This window comes from Tamandua tetradactyla, chromosome 26 (genome assembly GCF_023851605.1).
Source record: "Tamandua tetradactyla isolate mTamTet1 chromosome 26, mTamTet1.pri, whole genome shotgun sequence".
In the NCBI taxonomy this organism is placed as follows: domain Eukaryota; kingdom Metazoa; phylum Chordata; class Mammalia; order Pilosa; family Myrmecophagidae; genus Tamandua; species Tamandua tetradactyla.
The window spans coordinates 25,896,565-25,919,824 of record NC_135352.1 but is presented as its reverse complement, the minus strand read 5'-3'; the positions used below and the strand labels follow the sequence as shown (position 1 = coordinate 25,919,824).

General features: G+C 35.6%; 1 protein-coding gene across 6 annotated transcripts in view; it reads right to left on the bottom strand.

The window, feature by feature from the left end:
• The window catches only part of FAT1 (FAT atypical cadherin 1), a 137,894-nt gene that overhangs the window by 72,842 nt on the left and 41,792 nt on the right, over window positions 1–23,260 (bottom strand). For all 6 annotated transcript variants that reach the window (XM_077144554.1, XM_077144560.1, XM_077144559.1 and 3 more), the window contains exon 3: window positions 1,589–1,903. In XM_077144554.1, the coding sequence (XP_077000669.1) occupies window positions 1,589–1,903 (315 nt within the window). The remainder of the gene's footprint in view (window positions 1–1,588; window positions 1,904–23,260) is intronic.

Genomic DNA, 23,260 nt, shown 5'->3' with positions numbered 1-23,260 from the left:
TAGATTCAAAATCCACACTACTCCCAATGCTTCCTAAAGAAAAGATTCTAAGATGCTATAAATCTCTCTGATATAATTAAATTAGCATAAGGTTCAATAATTTTTAATAATTGATTACTGGTTTTCTAAGAATCCAAATCCCCCAAAACCTTCTCCACTTGAGGATCAAATCATAATTGCCCAAAGAGCAATTCTGTGGGCAATTATTTCAAAATGTAAGGTAAATCCTATTCATTCAAAATAAATCTTGGACTTCTGTTCATTTTTTAACAATCAAGAAAGGCAGTTTATATGAATGTCAGGTTGAAATATGCAGACAAGAGGTTTAAAAATCAACATTTTAGCATATTTTCAAGAGACAAAATATTACAAACATATATGACTCTTCCAGGTATCTTCCTGCAGGCATTTTGATATACAGACCTTGAACTCAAACTCTTTTCCACCTTAAGAATTGCTTCCTTGTAAGTTAAACTAATTTACGAAATGAGAATGCAGCAAAAAAAAAGGGGGGGGGGGTAATAAAGACTAGTCAGGACACCGAGAGCACTTCCTTAGCTTGGATTTTTTTGTTATATCCTTGAAATATCAGTCAACCCAGTAACTGAACAAATAGATTTTCCCTAGAATGAGGAAAGCTACAATGAACAAAAGCAGGATAGAGATATGTAAAGTACCAAATAACTCTCCCTCTTCAGAATTTTCTATTAGTTAGATTCTACTAACAAGTATTGAATAAACTACACACTATCTGAGTTCAAGGCCAGTAACATATCTGATAAGAAATTTTATTTTCGTACACATAAACTGTCCTCTCGATTTCATATGGTTGTTTTAATACTGATCAAAGTATGTGACACTCCACATGCGAACTTTTCACTGCACAATGACAGGTGTACTTAACATCCTTTTTGCAAAATCATACACAAGAAAACTAAGGGAAAAAATACAATGAACTGTCAAATGTAAAAGAACAAAAATGAGAACTTTATAAAGACTGTGGAGGATTTTGGAGGCCAAGGAGCTTTCTGCTTAAAAGCAGTGATTTTACAGACACTGAGAAAAACAGAAAGAAGGAAAAAGTCTGAGGTCCCAGTTCAAGAAGTAAACACTCCCAATTTGAAAACTGTTTAATTCTGATCCCCACCTACCTGCAGAGATACAGCGCTTCTCTAGGAGATATTTAAAAACAATATAAAAGTACTATACATTTTGAAACTCTCTTGAAATTCTTCATAAAAAGCAGGGTTAAGAAAATTTGAATGCTTAGTGCCGCAGAATTTGCAGTAAGTTTAAGGTATATCTCTAAGTTAGGAGCTATTCCTAAACAGTGATAAAAGCTTTATAACCCCAAAGTGGGACTCTACTATTGAACAAAGTTATAAAATAGCTCTATAAAAGCAAATTCAGAGGAAGAAACCATGGGGACCAAGATTTTCACACAGAAATAAAGATTTGTTTTGAATAACTCATAAGGGAAAAGACTTTCAAAAAGAAAAATAGGCAAAAGATAAAATGTTAATTCTTAATTTTCCCCCATCAGGGAGTTATAAGGATGAATACTTCATATAATAGTATTTATACAGACCTGTTTTGGGGTGAATTAAAAAGAATCCTTGTGGATTTCCACTTGTAATTTTGTATGTCAGCTTGTCATCAGAGCTAGAATCTGGATCAAAGGCCTCAATTTGGACCACAGATACATCTTTAGGAGAATTTTCCATTATCTCTGGATAATAAACAGGCTCTGAGGTCCACGGTGCATTGTCATTGACGTCCCCAACCTCTATGTAGATCTCTATAAACGATGACAATGGCACAACGCCCTGATCGGTGGCGTAGACCGTTAGCCAGTAATGAGAGGTTGACTCACGGTCCAGTCGATCTGAAGTCGCTATGACACCTAGAAAGAAAGAAGGAAAACAGGAAAAAGCAACATCAACAACAACAAAAAAAACCCTGACACTTTGGGAAAGTGTAAAACTGATAACAACAAGCCTGAGTTATTGAAGGTTACATGTCACTTACTAGCTGCATGCTCTTAAGCAAGTTATTTAACCTCTCTGGGGACCTAGTTTCCTTTCCTAGGAGATTATATCTTCTTCATTAGGTTGATTAAATGAACTAATACACATAGAATGATTAGAATGAAATCTGGCACATAATATAGGTTATAAAAGTACTGATTATTAATTGAACGTTAAAAGGCTGTGAGCCCCTTAATACGGCATACACAACCCTTTTAATAGTAGTTAAGAAGAAAACAGTACATAATCTCTCAAAGTCCAAAAAAAGGGATTGCCCAGAGCTCCACTATGTGCTGAAGTCCTTAGTATCTTTTTTTAGTCAGGTTTATTGACCAATGAGTAAATTAAAGATTCTGATCATTTTCTTTCATTCATATTAATAAGATTTGAACTTAAATAAAAATATATTGAGGTAAAATTTACAGTTTGATAACTTTTGACAAATGTATACTGGCATGTAACCACCACTACCAGAATTCACATAGAGAACATTTTAATTGCACCAGAAAGTTCCCTTGTGGCTCTTTGCAGCCAACCCACCATCCCAATCCCTGGCCTTTGGTAAGCAATTTATCTAGTTATATCCTGGGGACATTTGGGTTGTTACTAATTGGGGCTATTGAGAATAAACTGTTCCATACTAAGGTAATAACTTAGGAGTGAGTTTTTAGATAATTATGGTGAGTGCATGCTTATATTTAAGCGAAACTGCCAAATGGTTTTCTAAAAAGTGGCTGTATTATTTTGCATTCTTACCAGCAGTATATGAGAATTTTGCATCCTCACCTGCAATTATTATTGTCAGTCTTTAAATTAAATTTAGTTTAAATTTAATTTAAATTAACTTCATTTAAATGAAGTCCTTAGTATCTTTTAATCATCTTAAGCAGCCTGCAAGACAACCAGTGTGCTACTACCTTACACAAAATGCAATAACTATTTTTTAAATGAATGAATGGAATGATAAATACCTTAACTGGGACTGGTATAGAAAAATCCTCAATTGGGACCCAAACTAGGATATACTTCTTAAGTCAACTGGTAACAGATGGAGTTATAAGATAACAATGAAGAGACTGTGTTGGCTCCTGCCACTGAAGTAAGTCAAAACCTTTCTTAACCCTAGGATGACTCTCTTTCAGGATGGTTGACAGTGGAAATACTCATTTTTTTTTAGGAAAACTCCACCTTTTCATTCAATGGCATAATCGTGGCTTCAGGCTCCCAAAAGATAATACTGCTTTTTTCTTTTCTCATGGATTAATCATTCTGAACAAACAGTCCAAGGCCGGAATCTGGAAATCATATAACTACAGAATCACTAAAGTTTCCCATTCATTGCAGAATACTATGGGGAAAAACAGCAAACCTTAATTTCATCTACACTCAGCAATGAAACAGTATTTAATTATCTCAATCAAAAAAAAAAAAACTACATTTCTTCAGTTATTTAAATTTAAATATTTGGGATTAACAAGAAAAGTTCATTAATCCAATATTCAAAAAGAATTTAAAACTTATAAATAGCTAGCTTAAGTAAATAATAAAATGTGAAATAGATTATAATATGAATATTTATTGACATTCAAAAGCATTATAATTATGTGCTACTGCTTCATCAATTCTTACTGAACCATCAGAATGGATGTGTAGAACTACTTCAAGAAATATAGAGTGAAGCCTCAGAATGCTTAACTGCTCTCTATGCAGCAGAAGATAGCCAGATAAACTCAAACACATTTCCTTTTTCTCTGGTCCAAACACAGTCTATGCACACTCAATCTGTTCACTAAACTCGTAATATTAAATCTGTTTAAACCTGCCAAAATAGTGCCAAAGTAACCGAGGGAAAAACTCTCTTCCAGTTTCTCTTTTTTACCACTCTCAGCAATTGATACAAAGAAGCCAAGGAATAAATAAGAGAAGGAACTATTTCTCTCTACAAAGACTTCATGTTAACAAAATGAATGTACATCTACTTCTCTTGCGTTCTGCCACTTCATTAAAATGTAATATAATTCATTTGACGGGGTGAAGTATTATCAGAAAATTTCAAGAAGACACAGACATGATGCTTTTGTTCACCTCTTTTGAGTTCTAATCCTCAAATAATTCATGCCGCCATCTACTTTTTAAAACTATGTCCCTTTAATGTGATTTATGATAGTTACAGCAAGAATTTGCTAAGTGTCTACTATGCGCCAGGCATTATAGTGTCTTACACGCATTATCTTATTTAATCTTTATATCCAACCCGCCTACACATGAGGTGCTATTATCACTATTTAACTGATGGAAAACTCAAATTAAGTGAAATTCTTAACAAAAAACTAAGGTGGACAGCCTGGGGCAAAGGCTTATTAGCTTTATGTCCTTCAGTGGATCACCCAGAGAAAGAAGGTCTGTTTTCTGGGGAGCAGAGGAATTCAAATTCCTGCAAACAGGACCCCTGAGGCCATACCAAACACAAGCCCAAGACAAGACAGGGTGGACTCTGCACTTTATATTCACTTAGGCTAACTTCCTGATAGTAGGGAGGGCTGAACTCTTAATATACAGCACCAACCAACACAAAAAACAACTTGCAAAGCTGGTGAAAGGTGCTTACTCGCTTAGGTTTGCTTGGTTTTTTGTTAGCCCCTGACAATCAAGAAAATGTCTGCCATATCAACTCATCCAAAGGTTGGATCCTTTTCCGTTGGATGGGTCATCCAATGGAAAAGGATAAAAATCCAGAAAATATCAATGTAGAAGACTAGACAATGCAGAAGACTAGATATACAAGACAAAGGCTTTAAAAAAATCTTTAATATTCTCAAGGAGATGGAGGGACATACAGAGAAAGAATTTAAAGATATAAGGAAAACAACAAATGAGAATCTCAATAAAGATATACATAATTTTAGGAATCAAACAGAATTTGAAGGCCATAATAACTGAATTGAAAAGTTCCCAGGAGGGTTGAAACAGAATACCAGAGCTGGCAGAAGAAAGAAGGAGTGAACTCAAAGACAAGACAATTGAAATGAGAAAGGCTGAGAAGCAGAAAGAAAAAAAGTTATAAACAATGAAATATAGCCTTAGAAACCACTGGGATAACATCAAGTATACCAATATATGTATTATGCGAGTCCCAAAAGAAGAAAAAGGAAAGGGGCAGATAGAATTTTGAAGGAAGTAATGAGAGAAAACTTCTGAAACTTAGCAAAAGACATGAAAATGCGCATCCACGAAGCCTAGAGAACACCAAACAATAAACCTGAAGAAAACTACACCCTGTCACATATTGATCAAACTTCTGAATGCAAACAACATGGAGCAAGTTCTGAAAGTTTGGAGAGAAAAGAAATATGTAATGTACAAGAGTTCCAATTTGATTAAGTGCTGATTTCTCATCGAAAGCCATGGAGGCAAGAAGATAGTGGGAACAAACACTTAAAAGTGCTGAAAGGAAACAACTGCCAAACAAGAATTTGAAATCTAGTGAAATTTTCTTTCAGAAATGAAGGAATGAGTGAGACATTCCAGACAAATAGCACTGAGGGAGCTCTCCACCACTAGACAGCCTGACAAGCAATGCTAAAGGGAGTTCTTCAGACTCAAGCAAAGTGACACTAGTCAGTGGTTGAAAGCAGCAGAAAGAAATAAAAACCTCCAGTAAAAGTAACCATTTGGGTAATTATAAATGCCAGTACTATATTGGATAATTATAAATGTCAGCACTATACTGGGTAATTATAAATACCAGTATTATATTACTTCCTACAGGTACTCAACTGATGATTGGATAAACAAAATGTAGTATATATATTACTCAGTCACAAAAAGGAATGAAGTTCTGATAAATGCCACAGCATGGTTGAACCTTGAAGATATCATACTGAGTGAAATAAGCTAAACACAAAAGGACAATATTCTGTGATCTCACTGATATGAAATAACTACACAAAGCAAATTCATAGAATCAGAATCTAGAATCTAGCTTACCAGGGGGTAGGGTGGGGGAGGAGCTATGGAGTTAAGCCTTAAAACACATGGAGCGGGCGGGCCACAGGGGCTCAGTGGTAGAGCTCTCACCTGCCATGCCAGAGACCCAGGTTCGGTTCCTGGTGCCTTTTATTTGGGACAAAGGATTAGTTTTGGTGGTGGATGTGGTGACGGTAGCACAACATCGTAAACTCAGTCATCACTGGGTACAAATCAATCTACTGTGTTCATTCTCATAACTGCACTCTATTCCTCTTTCTCTCAATTCATAATTGTCCCCCAAACAACTTCCAATGATTAGCTTATCTGTACATTTCGTATACTTACTGTTTGCAAATTTACTTTTCCTGAAATAATTCTTTAAGGAGTCAACAAAACTACACTTTTGTGATCGATATTTCCCTGCTATCACATATCAAAAATAATACTGCACCTTTTTGGCACATCTATACCAAGACTCTTCCTTCATGGTCTCACTCCTGTCTTATGCTTTTCCTTCTCTCAGCTCCCTTCTTTCTCAGCCATCTTCTGTTCCTCTCTTCTATTTCTTCTTTCACTTTCTCAGATATCATGGACAGATAGAATGCAAGTAAATGATATGTAAGCCCAGGCCATGAAACAGGGAGAAGTGGCAGACTGGGCTTTCAACAGAATGTCCTCCAGACCGAAGAGAAGATTATCAATGTTGTAAGAGAAAAAGCCAGGGAGAGAGAGAATGAGAAAATGACAGCTTTCATGTCACAAGGTTTGGGCCACAAGCCATGAGACAGGGTAATGGCACTGCAGTATGATTCTGTGATGCAGAATTTTGAGCCCAGAAAACAAGTGAGAAAGTATAATAACATGCACCACCCAGGAGTGTTACCTGGAATCTTTCCTTTGCGTTAATGAAGTATTATAGAAGTAATAAATGCCTAGCTTTTCAAGCTAGAGAATACAATTAAGACATTTTCTGGAGAAATTGCTAATGACCTGAAAAATTTGAAAGAGGCTGGAAACCTGGAGCTATTGAGTAAAAATATTTATCATTCCAAAAAATATTATCATTCCAAACATACTTTCCAGGATTTCAAAGCCACCAGCAGATGTCACTAAGGAAACTGATTTAAATGTGATTGCAGGGGAAGAATTAGAAGGAAACGAGACATACATATCATGTAATTTTTAAAAAGAGCTTGGCCAATGTAGTTAAAAGTACACCTCACAGGAAAATTGCTTTCTAGAAAGATTCATTAACGTCCATACATTTAATTAAATGGGTACTGATGCCTTCTTTTCATAGCCTGTAATTCAAAGGTTATAGGGTAGAGGACTAATTGCTCAAGTAAATGGTCTAAAAGTAAACAGAAGTTTCTAAGAACAAATTCCTACAAACCACCGCTGATAGCTGATAGTGCTGTTAACGTAAACATTGTCCTTTACTAGGAAAGGCCACATTTGTTCCAACTGGCACAGGTGGAGCAAGATGACTTAAACATAGCAATTTTAAAGGTGAAAATAAAGTTATACATAGTGACAACAGCCATTAAAAACCAATTTAACTGATGCAAATTTTCACAGAAGAAATGCTTTCCGTACTCAAAAATGTTAACACTTCCCTTTCAACTGAAGTATAGAAGATATTACTTATCAGTTGCTTCACTGGTGTTAGCAATCATATAACTAAGGAAAATGTAAAGGTCATGTTTAATGGCTTGTTTTCTAAAGAGAATAAAAGTAAATTATGGTACTTTGTAAAATAGAATGATGCATCTGTCATATACGTATCATTAATTGAATTCTTAGTTGCTTATGACCAGACAAATAAAGTAGGTATTCCATGCTTTCGAAATGTGGCAAAGAGTGTATCATAAAATAAATCAACTGACAAGCATCACTCTTGGGCCAGGCAAATTGCTAAGGCTCTGCACAATCCAAGGTATACACCCCTCTGGTTCAAGAGAAACCTCTCTGATCCCTCACAGATAAAGTCTGTTGTATAATTTCTCTCTCTCTCTCTAGTTTAACTAAGGACATGATACTCATTACCAGGGCTCAAAATTTCAAAGCCAATGACTTGCCAAGTGCGTCACTTTGTGAGAAGCCATTTGCGATGGGAGAACAGAGCAAGCTCAGTGAAATTATTATGATGACAGTGACAATGATGGTGATAATTACAGTATTATGACAGCCAATACATATTATGTGCAAGACAAGTCTATAAGCATGTTAAATCATATAATCCCAATAGCAACCCTAAGAAGCAGATAATGTGATCATTCCTATTTCATAGATAAAGAAACTGAGATGGTTTACACTATTTTGTCAGTCACACAGCTCATTACTGGTGGAAACTGGATCCAATCCTGAAGAGTATGGCTTCAGATAACCATGCTGTAATGCCTCGGAGTCACTGGCTGTCCTCCTAATAGGACACAAGCATGAATGGCAACTATGGAGTTCTGTGATGCCATTCCCTCACAGAAAATTCCAGCTTCAATGAATGTAAAATTGTAATGACTAGGTGGAAAAATTGGTTTTGTTGCTTTCCCAACACTTGGGGATCTAGGTAATGTACCTGATGCTGCAAAAATCCTTGTTTTTCTGACTCTTTAAGACATGAAGCACATTCTACAAGATCACAAGAGAAAGAAGACTGGTTTAATGTATTATAGTATACACCATACAAATTAAAAGAGAAGATGTTTACATATGAATTGCAATGGAGGAATGTCAGTGACACACCAACTGAGTGAAAAGGACCCACTTGCATAAAAATGTATAAAATCATCTTGGTTCTGTTTCAAAAAGAATAAAAACCATGCACACAAATAAATGTGCAGAGTGGGCGGGCCGCGGTGGCTCAGCGGGCAAAGTGCTTGCCTGCTATGCCGGAGGACCTCGGTTCGATTCCCGGCCCCAGCCCATGTAACAAAAACGGAGAAACAGAATACAATAAAACAAGAAAATGTTTAAAAGATGTTTCCCTTTCTTCCTTCCTTCCTTCCTTCTATCCTTCCTTCCTTCTCTCTGTCTTTCCTTTAAAAAAAAAAAAAAAAAAAATGTGCAGAGTAAAAAGGTCTAGAATACAGAAAGTGATGGGGAGTGAGGGAAAATAAAGACAACTAAACCAATGGATTAACAAGTTGAAAAAAATTTTGTAAATTTCTGTGGAATGTATTAGGAATACATACAATTAAATACCAAATAAGGGCCAGCAGTCCCTTAAATGTCGTGAGTAAAACATTCTCATTTTATTTACCCTTTATGTTTTACATATACCTCCATCTCCAAGTATTTACCTCTCTTTCATTAAACAGGAGTAGATGTGTAACAACGAAAATTCTCATAGTTTCAATGATTTAACTTTTTAAAGTATGTGTATATAAAACTACTTACACAGGTCTAGAAAGCTCTATAATTAGATCACCCAGAGTTATTTCATAACAGGTTAATGATTAAAGGGAAAGCTTTTTCTGTAACAACTACAATCTGTTTTTTCATGATTTGGATTTTCAAATTTAACTCATTTTAATTGAAACATATCTATCAACTCTTTCAATCAGAAACAGTTGCAATAACTTTAAAATTAGGTGAGGAAGCTTTTTGACTTGAAAACTTATTAGAACTTATATTAAGTTCATAATCAGATTTGAAGCATCATGTTTCAAGCCCGAGGGGTTCTTTAGCTTTGCAAAGAGTCATGCCCAGGCCTAGTTCTACCAAACCATGTTTTCATGTTTTACGGAGAAATTATTGCAAATTCTGATTTCCATATCAGAATCATTAATATTGTTAATAGTGCTTTCATAGAAGTTCACTTAAAGAAGATCATCCTTCAGTATGATCAAAAGTATCATCTGAACACTCAACTGGATAACATTATATACACAAGACACTCTTTAGAGACAAAATTCAAAGGATACATTTGTGTAACAAGTGGCAAAGTTCCTAGCAATTTGTTTTAAATTTTGGAAACTAGAAAATTTTATGTTGACTAACTTTTTCTACTTTTATATTTACTGATTCATGTTCAGCAAATGCTTTATACATGCTATATTGCCTAATCCTCATGATAATTCTCTAAACTTAGTCTTTCTCCATCTGCCATATGCAGTAGAGACTCAGAACTGAAAAGTCATCAGTCTAAAGTCTTTTAATCAATATCATAATAGCAATAAATTAATCAATGAGTGAATTAATTACCTTGCCAGATAATCATCTATGCATTTTACATGTAATTACTCATTTAAGCCTTAAAAATTAAGTAAAGTGCCCTAAATTACCCAACATGTAGCAGAAAAATCAGAATCTAAAACCTGGCAGTCTATCTCCAGATCTTACACTCATAAGCCACCATGCCACTCTTTTCCTCTTCTCCTGTTTCTAGAGCATGGCAGGGCTGTTTGATGCACAAACCTTAGCCCCTTCCTGATAAACCTGTGTACCCAACCTTCATAACTTCATCACAGTTAATGGAAAGATCAACACATCTACAAAAGCTTATCAGCACTTACCCATGCTGGGACAAAAGACACGACTTAAAATAGAAACTCAACTAAAAGTTGGCCAAACAGATGCCTGTACAAAGTTCAAGAATTCCATGCAAAATGTTCCACACCAATACAAATGCTGGTGGTGGGACGCATATGGGAACTGTATTTTATGCATGATTGTTCTGCAAACACACAACTTCTCTAATAAAATTATTTAATTAAAAAAAAAGTATCCCATGTAACTAGGTCTATTTAGGATAAAAATTAAAAAAAAAAAGACACACGAAAAGAACTCAATTTTTCTACATTCAGGAAACTATTGCATTTGTATCGACTCTTCTTGTGTAAAAATACACAGACTAATTTTTATTAAAGTACGCTAGGTATAGGGTATTATACTAATATGTTGAATACCATGGGAGTATCATAATTGAGTTGTGAATATTACTACTGTTAAAACTTTAAAATACTGAGTGGTTGTTGAGGATTTAATTATGCCCCCCACAAAAGACATGTTCAAGTCCTAATTTCTGGTTCTGTGGATGTGAAGTCGTAAATAGGACATTTGTCTTGATTTTAGAGTGCCATGCTCCAAACTATGAGCCAATAAATCCCTGCTGTTTAACCCAACTAGTGTGTGCCATTTGTCACAGAAGTCCTAGCAAACTAAGTCCTAGTAGATCAAGAGTTCTAAATCTTGAGCCACTTATAAAGTTTTGTGTCAGACAAAAACTTACATTTTGGGGGATACCCAACTTGGAAAGGAAACTTTGGTGACTTTTTTATCTAGTTCTCAGAATGGAAATTACAGATTATTTTTTAAAATGTCCCCCATACCATCCTCTTCATCAACAAGAACTCTATGTTGTTTGTAATGGCTTGGAGTTGTTAGAAATTAACCTGTAATCTGACATTACCAATTTTCATCTATTTTTAATTCATTCAATAAACACATGAGCTCCTATCATGTGCTAGGTGCTATACAAGGTGGTAAAGAAACAAAGAATAAAGACTATCTCATGGAAAAGAGAGTTACGTAAAACATAATCTATTAGTTCAGCAACAAGGACAGAAGAGAAAGAAAGGGGCATGAGAAGAGCAACAGAACACTTTAAAAATTGTTAATATAATATTCTTTTTAAGTTATTTTATAAACATCTTTTACACAAAAGTCAAACAGCTCTAGTTCTTAGGGTATGAATCTGTGCCTGAACTTTATAACGAAGCATGCAATAATGAGATTTTAAAAAGTAAGTTTTGATGCAATTGCGTTCTTTGAGAACTATCATGTACCCAGAAAAGTCATGTTTTAATCCTAATCCAATCTTTGGGGGACAGCCATTTCTTTTAACCTTGATTCAGAATTGTAGGGCAGAAACTTTCGATTCAATTACCTCCAGGCAGATGTAGCAAACCCAATTGTGGGTGTAACCTTTGATCAGATGGAGATAAAACTCTACCCATTCAGGGCGGGTCTTGATTAGTTTACTGGATAAGAGGGAACCATTCTGGAAAAAGCTTCAGAGCCCACACAGCCAGAGATCTTTGGAGATGCAGAAGGAAAATGCCCTGGGAGAAATCCTCTGAAGTAAGAATCCTGGAGATAAGGCTAACAAACATCACCACGTGCCTTCCCAACTGACAGATGTGTTCGGACCCATCAGTCTTTCTTGAATTAAGATATCTTTTGCTGGATGCCTTAGTTTGGACATTTTAATGGCCTTAGAACTGTAAACTTGCAACTTAACACATTCCCTTTTTAAGAGCCATTCCATTTCTGGTATATTACATTCAGCAGCTTTAGCAAACCAATACAAATATGCACTAAAAAGTGGTGGATTAGACACTAAAAAATGATGGATTTTAAGGATAACAATAAATTTTCTTTTCTTTTTTGTATTAACATCTTAGTCCTCTAGGAAAAATATATATTAATTGCATATTTAAAAACATCCACAAGTATAAAAGGGTTAAAAGCAAAATATATCATCAGAATTTAACAAATTTAAGAAATGTGAAAGCAAACTAAACATAACAAGTGATTTGCAGGTTTCCATAAGCTAAGTAACCAGAAACAACTGCCTGAAGCATTTGTATTGCAAAGTATGTCCCAGCATGAAGACAAGGCACTATTCAATGATTAAAATGTCAGTTGAAATGACTAAGCTTCATGCCAAACTCCTTAAAGCACTCCCTTGCTAAAGAAGGAATGGAATGAGAGCCTCTTGCTAGTGTCAAGTATTACACTGGCCACTAGATAAACAGAGTTCTTTCCAAAAGAGTCAGTTGTCTCCCGAGTCCTAGAATGTATAAGGCAAGTTTTCCTTTTGCTAAGGTTTCTTTAGGTTCCTATTCCAGATTCTAAATGAAGAAAACTGCAACTATTTTTCCTCAAAACAAAACCTAAAACTCTATGCAATTCAGTTATGCCAAAAAGGATGGGGCATTCTATATGAGCTGAATACTAGTTGAAGCAAAAATACACATATTATGTTTTGGCACTTGTGGTAATGCCCCTGTACAAATTGCCATGTCTTTCCTATCCACTCCCAGGTGGAATTTTCTGATACTTGGGCCTCCACTTTTGATTAAATGGGAAAAAGAATTCTATTTTAACCATAAGACAAATTTTAAACTGAAAAACATGTATGTTGCAAACTGAAGAGGCATAATTTAGAGGCAATATAGAGCAACTTTAAGCATTCAATTTGCTGTCACACCCAGTACCTCTCAAAACTCAGAAATTTAAGTGAGTTCAAACTAACTTAGCTATAAAATGATTCACTGACTTTGAGAATTTATGAGAAACTTCAGGTATACCCTGTTTTATACAAAAAAACACTTCAAATTAAATTAAACATTTATAAATAATGATCTAAATGTACAAGATTTGATTATTTAAACTTTACTAAGAATCTATGTGAAGGCAAAAGATCAATTAGTACAAAATGGGAAAAAGACTTGAACAGACACCTCTCAGAAGAGGAAATACAGATGGCCAAGAGGCACATGAAGAGATGCTCAATGTCCCTGGCCATTAGAGAAATGCAAATCAAAACCACAATGAGATATCATCTCACACCCACCAGAATGGCCATTATCAACAAAACAGAAAATGACAAGTGCTGGAGAGGATGCGGAGAAAGAGGCACACTTATCCACTGTTGGTGGGAATGTCAAAGGGTGCAACCACTGTGGAAGACAGTTTGGCGGTTCCTCAAAAAGCTGAATATAGAATTGCCATATGACCCAGCAATACCATTGCTAGGTATCTACTCAAAGGACTTAAGGGCAAAGACACAAACGGACATTTGCACACCAATGTTTATAGCAGCATTATTTACAATTGCAAAGAGATGGAAACAGCCAAAATCTCCATCAACAGAAGAGTGGCTAAACAAACTGTGGTATATACATACAATGGAATATTATGCAGCTTTAAGACAAGATAAACTTATGAACCATGTAATAACATGGATGGACCTAGAGAATATTATGCTGAGTGAATCCAGCCAAAAACTAAAGGACAAATACTGTATGGTCCCACTGATGTGAACGGACATTCGAGAATAAACTTGAAATATGTCATTGGTAACAGAGTTCAGCAGGAGTTAGAAACAGGGTAAGACAATGGGTAATTGAAGCTGAAGGGATACAGACTGTGCAACAGGACTAGACACAAAAACTCAAAAATGGACAGCACAATAATACCTAATTGTAAAGTAATCATGTTAAAACACTGAATGAAGCTGCATCTGAGCTATAGGTTTTTGTTTTGTTTTGTGTTGTTTTGTTTTGATTTTACTATTATTACTTTTATTTTTTTCTCTATATTAACATTCTATATCTTTTTCGGTTATGTTGCTAGTTCTTCTAAACCAATGCAAATGTACTAAGAAATGATGATCATGCATCTATGTGATGATGTTAAGAATTAATGATTGCATGTGTAGAATGGTATGATCTCTAAATGTTGGGTTAATTTCTTTTTTTCCGTTAATTAAAAAAAAAAAAAAAGAGAGAAGGGATAATTGGAGATGAAGGGATACAGACTGTACAACGGGACTGGATATAAAAACTCAGAAATGGACAGCACAATACTACCCAATTGTAATGCAATTACGTTAAAACACTGAATGAAGCTGCATGTGAGGTATAGGTTTTTTTGTTTTTGTTTTTTTTGTTTTTTTTTTCTTTCTATTATTGTTTTAATTCTTATTCTGTTGTCTTTTTATTTCTTTTTCTAAATCGATGCAAATGTACTAAGAAATGATGAATATGCAACTATGTGATGTTATTAAGAATTACTGATTGTACATGTAGATTGGAATGATTTCTAATTGTTTTGTTAATTCTTTTTTTAATTAATAAAAAAAAAAAATTAAATCAAAGAACTGAATATGGGAAAAAATAAAATTACGTAATAAGTAACTAATGGCTCTTATTCCTCTGTGATCTTAATTTCCTCTATTAAGGTCAAAGGTATTCTTTAACAAAGTAATAGTAAACACGTCATTAAGAAGTGAAATATTTTTTACATAATACTCCTAACTATTAACAAAATGGAGATATCATACCAAGATATTGAATATGAAAATAAATATCACAGGGAAATCATACAGCCACTAGAGATATTAGAAAAGTGTATAACCAAGTTAACCACTAGAAAAAAATTACTGAAGAGCACACAAGTTAATTATAACACATGATTATGTAAAACAGTTACTGATATGTATGTATCAAGAGAGAAGGTAAAAATATAAATTAGTATATATGAAAGCTGCCTGATTAAAAGTACAATGGTTCAAAGTACAAAACATTAAAAACATAACCTGTCTTAAAAATTAAGTAAATGGCAATTCAAAAAATGTATTTGTTCTGAAAACGATCCACAGTTTCTAAACACTTCTAACAAAAATAAAAGACAAATTCAAAATGTAAAAAAAAGTACTATAAAATGCTACTGGCATTCTAAACGCACTCAAATATTTGTAGCTCATCACAGGGAATCAGATACACAGGTTCAAAAGAAAGAGCACACATTCTGTTATCAAGTCTGACTGTAGTTCTAAGAATGCTTTTTAAAAAATGACTTAATTCCACTGTCCTAGATGGCTATGCAGCTTCAGTCAATAATTTATGAAAGAGAGATGGAGAAATCATCTATATATTGCCAGTTTACTTCTTTGACAGGTTTGCTGAAACGGATTATTTGTTAAAATCTGAATCTTAAAAAAAAAGGTACCATTTAAATACCACTTTATGAGGTGGCTTGGAACTATGTATACCAGAAAAAACATGTTCTTAATCTTAATCCATTCCTGTAGGTGTGAACGCATTGTTAATAGGACGCTCTGATGAGGATTCTTAAATTAAGGCGTGGCCCAATGCCATCAGGATGGGTCTTAATTTTATTACTAGAGTCTATTATGAGTACACTGAAATTTAAGCAGAAAGAGGAAAGCCAGGGGAAGAAGACAGAGGTCAAAAGAATGCAAAAATGCCAGGAGAGGGCACTGCCCTGTGCACTGACGTGTAGCAGAAGAGCCAAGAAGAGAGGCTCGCTGGCAGCCATGCCACAGTCTTCTGGGAAAAAGAGTCACTTTGATGATGCCTTGGTTTTGGACTTCTAGCCTCAAAATCGTGAGCCAATAAATTTCCGTGGTTTAAACCAACCCATTGCACGGTATTTGTTTTAGCAGCAGGGAACTAAAATTCCTTATAACTTGGCAAGTTCTCAATAGGCCATAACTCACACCTGGAGTAAACCAACCCATGTACTGCTAACTCTACCACAAAAGATCATACATATTTCCCAAAGGGTCTCAACAATCATTAGAAAAGGGTGAAAAAGCAGTAAGTATGTTGGTAAATTTTAGTCTCATGAAATGTAATCAAATATTGAAGGGAGCTTTAAAGATGTTCATTTCACAAAACATGTTTCTAAATAATACTGGCATAGCCATGGCTTTAATTATTGTCTTAAAAAAATGCAATTCAACAGACTAACCTTAAAAGAAGAGATGTGTTTAGAGGTCAGTATTAATAAGAAGCAAAGGCTAGGGCACCTTTAACAGGACTGATGTTCTGTAATAAGGTAAAAATAACTAATTCAAAGATTCAAAGAATACAGCATGCATATAATAATATAACCATGAAATCCAAGCATGACTGAATTTACATTTTTAATTACTGACACCACCATAAAAATATGTAACAGGCTTCCGTCACGTACTGTTCACTTCCATAATGCTCCTCCCCTTATCCATCACCCCTCCCCAAACACTCTAGAGGAAACACACCTGGATCCACATGCCCAAATACCTCTATAAAGGCACTTGGAGGCAGCTGTCATCCTATGTGAACACCACTTTATAAAGTTCCAAACTCAGAGAAGTTCTAAAGCTGGGCTTTCTTCTACCTCAAATAATCAAACCCAAGAAAAACACAAGAATTAGAAAAGAGCAATAAAAATCACCCAGTCAAACCCCTAATTTTACAGATGAGGAAGCCAAGGTCTAAAGGGTAAATGACTTATCACTAGGTGTTGAGCCCAAATCAATAACTGGAACCCACGTCTCCTGAAACTCCAATAGTGTCATACAGTAGAAAGGTGCATTGCTGCCAGGGGGAGTGGAATATGATATTTCTGATTTATGAGGCAAATGACTGAGTCAAGAAAAACAAGGTCAATGATGCAATCTCAGAGTCAATGACGTGCCACCTAAGCTTTAAACAAAGCTTAAAGAGTATACCTGGTCCCACTTCACCAGAGTATCAATGACTGAGTTAATCATTTAATGCTACCCAAGAGTATCATTTGGCTATTTCAGAACTAGAGTGTAAACAGAATTTCAAGAGAACTTAGGGTTTAGTTCTCCGAGTCTATTACTAGCCAAGTCTGTTCCTTACAAGCAGTATTATAAATAATTCGTACAGCATTCCTGTTAACTGCCCCAACTCTGTATTTTAATAACTGAGTGACCCTCAGCAATTTATTATTCTCTTTACTCCCCAGTTTCCTCACGTGTAAAATGGGGAGGGGATAGATGCTTCATAAGGACTAAATAAACAGTATTAAAAATAATAGTAGTAATCACTACTAAGTCCATTTTTGATGCTCGAGAAACTAAAGCAAAGTCAAGATTTAGACTGATTCTTAAAGCGGAATGAAACTTAAATCCTTATACCTCTGTACTTAAGAGGATGCTACTATTATTCCAGAAAGAAACCTGGGCAATAGAAATCACACTATTAAGAAAGTAGTATTTGAAATAGAACTAACAGAATCCCTTGAAAACTAGGTGACCAAAACAGGCCTCGTACTCTGAATTGAAAAATATTGTTACGCGCAGGGAAAAAGAAATTTAGAATACTGATGCAATAGGTTCAGCAAAGACATATTAATAACTTATTTTAATTGACTGTATAAAAACTATATTAAATATGCACAGAAGCATCAACACAGTTAAAGTGGCCGTGGAGGTCTGTCATGCCTCCTCCACTTATTTTTACCAATTTTAGTCACAAATACACTTTAAACAGTTATTCCCAGAAGCACCTGTTACAGATTTATAATTTAAAATTAACCAGGTTCAATCGAAGTTATTCCTCAAATATACCAAGGATTACTAAAACAATTTTAAGTATATTTCATACCCATGTAGCAGTTAACTCTTTCAGACACCAAATGTACAAAATTATTAAAATCATCTGGAGGTAACGGACATGAGGATATTCTGATTTAAGGGCTGGGAAAGAAACTTTTACCCGAATTTCAACCCAGGTGCAGGAATGTGAATCATACAATACACCTCCCAAGATTGTTTTCAATTAACTAACTTTCTGAAATACTAATGCTTGTAAATGTTTCTAACTTACACTTTCCATGAGATGCATGCATAAGACTTTTTAAAATTAAAAGCATGCTTCTGAGAGGAAACAACTACTCTCAATGACTTTTTTAAGTAGTTAAAATAGCAATCTTATTTTAATGGTTTATATCCAAAAGAAAGTCTATTACCAGTGAGGAAAACTGGTTTGCCAGACCACTGAAACTGAAACAGGAAGACGGTCTGAGAATTTTCTTTTCCTCTCTTTCTCATCAGTGGTTACCATGTATCACAGAGACCCCCATGCAGTTAGGTGGAAAGCGGCTACAAAAATTAGCCATGAGACTTCTGAAGCAGCAGGAGGGTCAACAGTAGGAAAAAGGATGGAGCATCTGCCACAGACTGGGAGCTGCAGGCAAGATGGTCCTCTGCTCCTCTGGGAAAGCAGGGATAGGGTGGGTCCTGCATTCCTAGCACTCACCTTCAGTCAGACCACAAGTCCCTGCTCAGGTTTCCTCCTTAGAAGCCCTTCCCTCACCACTCACTATAAAGAATGCTATCCACACCCTGCAATAAACCACTGTTCATTTTCTCACAGCCATTCTAATCTGCAATGATCTGTGTATCTTCTTATTCACTTGTTTATTAGCTCTATGAGGACCACACAACCTCTTCCTCGTTCCCTGGGAATCCTCAACTGCCTAGAACAGTTCCTGCCATGCCAGGGTAGTCAAAAAAGGCTAATCACCAAATGAATGAATGAAGGCTTTCTTTAATCCTCTGAAACTTTGCCTCTCAAATTCTCCCAACGTTTCACTTTCAAAAGCCACTGGTGATTTCTCCCAAGTTCTCATTCGACACAGCCCCACAATTAAGATTGCTGACGTGCACCTCATAAGGCACTTATTCTTTCCTCCCTCCCCATACCATCCTCCTAGGGCTCCAGACTCGTCCAATGTGATGGTTTGGAGGCTTTGGGGTCCCCAGAAGAGTATGTTCTTAAATTAGCCCATTCCAGTGGGTGTAGACCTATTGTGGGTGGGACCGTTTGATTTAAGTTATTTCAATTGAGATATGACCCATCGCATTCAAGGTGGGTCTAAATCCTCTGACTGGAGTCCTTTATAAGAAGATAATGGACATATACCCACAAAAAAAACCAACAGAGATGCTCTCAAAAAAAGCCCCAGAGAAGCTAAGAGGAAGCCACTGAAGCCAGAAGCTGAAAGCAATGAAACCCAGGAGAAAAGGACCAGCAGATGTCACCATGTGCCTTGTTCTCTGGCAAAGCAGTCTAAAGTTCCCAATAGCTGATCTTCTCAATAGGAGAAGGTACCATCCTGTTGATGTCTTAATTTGGACATGTTTAACAGCGTAAAATCTGTAAGCTTGAAAATTAATAAGTCCCATTGTAAAAGCCAACCCATTTCTAGTATATTGCATTTCATCAATTTTAGCAAACCAAAGCATCTAATAAATTGATTTTTCTCCCTAAGGTCAAAAATCCACCAAGGCCCAAGGCGTGTCGTTTTCTCTACTCACTCACTGCAATCATTAATCCTTTTGGGAATCAGATCCCTCTGAGAAAATGGTTAAGTTCCAGTGACCTGAAAATCTTCACAGGAAATTAAAAGAATCATAAAACACAATAAATAAAATTTAATAAACCTGACTTCCCAGTTGTTTCCAATAGTTACAGCCCAGTAAAATGACTACTCCAATAATTCCACAGAGGCAACACACACAGGCATTATATAATTCACTTATGCAAAGAAATGATTAAATAAGCAAATTAATAATTTAGACAGAACTACAAAGACATGCTTACCGAAGAAAATAAGCCAGAATTTATCATGTTTACTGTATAAAAGAAGAATATATTAAATCTCTGAGAAATTCTTCACTATATATGAGCCTTGACTACCCACTCCAACAGGTCATGATGAAAAATGTGTACTTGTCAATAGACTACATTAATTTCTTTTTTTTTTAAGTTGTATAATGTACACTGGCTCTCCCCCTCGAATTCTAACTACATTCAAATCCAGACCGAGGCTTCCACTGCACAGCACCTATTAGCTTGTGCTTCTGTGCCTGCCACTCTGAAATGCAACACTTACGAAAGGCCAGGACTGAAGTGGTGAGAAGAAAGTGCTTTTGTAAATTTCCTGTTGGCTCTCATACAAGACCCACTAGCTACTGCTTAACTCTGCTTCCTCCCTAGAAGAACGGGTCTCCCTTCTGCACCTGAACGTTCCACCCCAAGGAAAGTGGAACTGACACTTGACCCATTTCACCAGGATGAAATATAGCTACCAAACTTCTTTAGGAAACTTTAAATAATTACCACGTATTCTCCAAAGCCATCAACATTCTTTTCACAAGTGAATGACCATGTGTTAAACATTGACTTTGTTTGGGTAACCGGAAAAAAGCCACATGCCCCTTTCACCTCCCAGTATTAACGGCAGTACAGTGAAACACTTGCAGGCAAATAATAGGGAGAGGGTAACAAAATTAAACAAAAATTAAACAAATTTTTGCAACAAAAAAGGGCGCGCTTTGGATAGGGTGGCACACGAAACAAAAGAGGTGTGGTTTTCGTTCACTGAAATGTCACTCTCATATTACTCTACAACTCCTTTTAGGTCCAAAATCAAGTTATGAATTTGCAATCAACTCCCCTTTCTACATGCAACACCGTATCTAAAAGGATAAAATATAAGCAGTATCCTCCCTGACCCCCTGGGCAAAAAAGTAAAATATATGGCCATAATATCAAAGCCAAAAATGATAGAAGGAACCAAAGAGCACATTTCTGTCTTATCACTCTGATTCACCTCACCTGCCTTTTATTACAGGAAGGGTATCCAGGGGCATTTTGCTTAGATCAAATAAAGCATTCCAAAGGGGCCAAGGCATTCACATGATGTTCTTCTCATAGAGAAGAAAGAGCAAGCCTTAATTATTGCATGAATGAACAACCTGTAATGAAGCATATCTGTCCATGTCCTAAAAAGAACTTTCAAATAACCGCCAGCATACAGAACTACATTCAGAGGACATTAAATGACCACTATGTGAGAGAGCAGGTAAAAGCCAAACTCTGGTAAGAACATAATGAAGGCCTAAAAATTCACATTTCAAATAAAATCTCACTGAAGATTTTCTTAAAATCACAGATTTTAGAGTCAACAAATAGTGGCCTGGGATTGCCTGAGTTTTGTTAGTCATCACACAGGTAAAGATTATGCATTCAACTTTTTTTTTTTAATTCTAGTTTAGTAACTGTTCCTTTGACTCTATCTCTGAGGTTCCTCTTTTAACTTGTTTTTCTTATTATTTTCAGAGAAGTTCTAGGTGTACAGAAAAATCAGGCATAAAATTCAGAATTCCCATAAACCACACTATTATTAACACCTTGCATTAGTGTGGTACATTTGCTACAATTCATGGTAGAACATTTTTATAATTGTACTGTTAACATGTGATGTACTATCACGTACATTAGGGTTCACTGTTACATGGTTTTTTATTTTTGTTTTTTATTTCTATTCTAGTAATACATACATAATCTAAAATGTGACCACATTCAAATATAGAATTCAGTGCTGTTAATTACATTCACACGATCATGCTAACATCCCCACCATCCATTTCCAAAACTCTTCCATCAACCTAAATAGAAATACTGCACAATTTAAGCACTGACTGTGCTCAATTCCTTACCCCCATCTTAGCCGCTGGTAACCTATATTCTAGTTTCAGACTCTATGAATTTGCTTATGAAAGCACTTAAACAGTAAACCTATTTTAGATCTGTATAGTGCCTTCTATAGGGGATTCTGTAATTAAAACTTAATCCCGATTTCCATAAAGCCAACATGTTTAGTTAATGTAAAAGACAATAATGACTTTTTGTTAAGAGACTGTCCCTTCAACTGAGGTAAGAAACTTTTATTAAAAAAAAACAAAACACTGGCAGACCCTGAACTCTCTGTTCTATTTGGAGGTAACACTATAACATATCGAAGTTTTGCTTAAGCATTTGTAGTTAAGGCTCAATCTCTAAGCATCCAGCAAACTCTAAAGCACATGGGTTGTACAAATCTGCTAGAAGGAAATCTACTTCCCTTAAACAGCCTGGTTCTTATATGTTGCAAAACCTACCAAGATAAATTAATCAGCTTCTGATTCCTATTCTAAATTCCTTGACTCTCTGACTCACGTTATGAAAGTCCCTAAAGCTAGAACTGAAATATCTATGGGAAGTAATCACTGGGAAATAAAGCCCTGAAATGCTGTAATCAACCAACTGTTCCATTAAAACAGACAACCACTGTCTGGTTTAGAAAAATAATGGATTTCTTACTTCCAGATGATTAAAGATGCATCCATTCAGTACCACTGCCTTTAGAATGCTCTCCTATCATGCAGAAGGCTGAAAGTTTATTTAGGTACCCTAATTATTTGTGGATTTTCTCCTCCACCCAAATTCTGCTGTAGGAATTGTCTTTCCTGCATATAATTCTTCCCTTCTTTATCACATTGGTAAATTTTCCTCTAAAGCGCAGTTTTTTTAAAGTTACTGAGACTATAGCAAGGTATAAAACATTCACGAGTTTCTGAATGAGTGCTCTTTTTTCCCAAGGGCTCAATGAAATCACCTCAATATATTTAAATCAATGATTAAAAACATCTGGGCCTCATTTATTTAAATGCAGCATTCTATCTCAAATAGAAATCTAATTTTAATATTTCATTCTTGAATCTACTGCCTAAGTCAACTTTTTATTCATCATTTTGTTCTTTGTTTTTTTTAAACTGCTCTTTGCCCATTTACATTGTGAACAGAAACCAGGGTCTTTTATCTACTTCCTTGTCCATCCCAAGTGCTTAATTTGAGTGACTAGCTGCCAAAGAATTGCTTACTACCTGA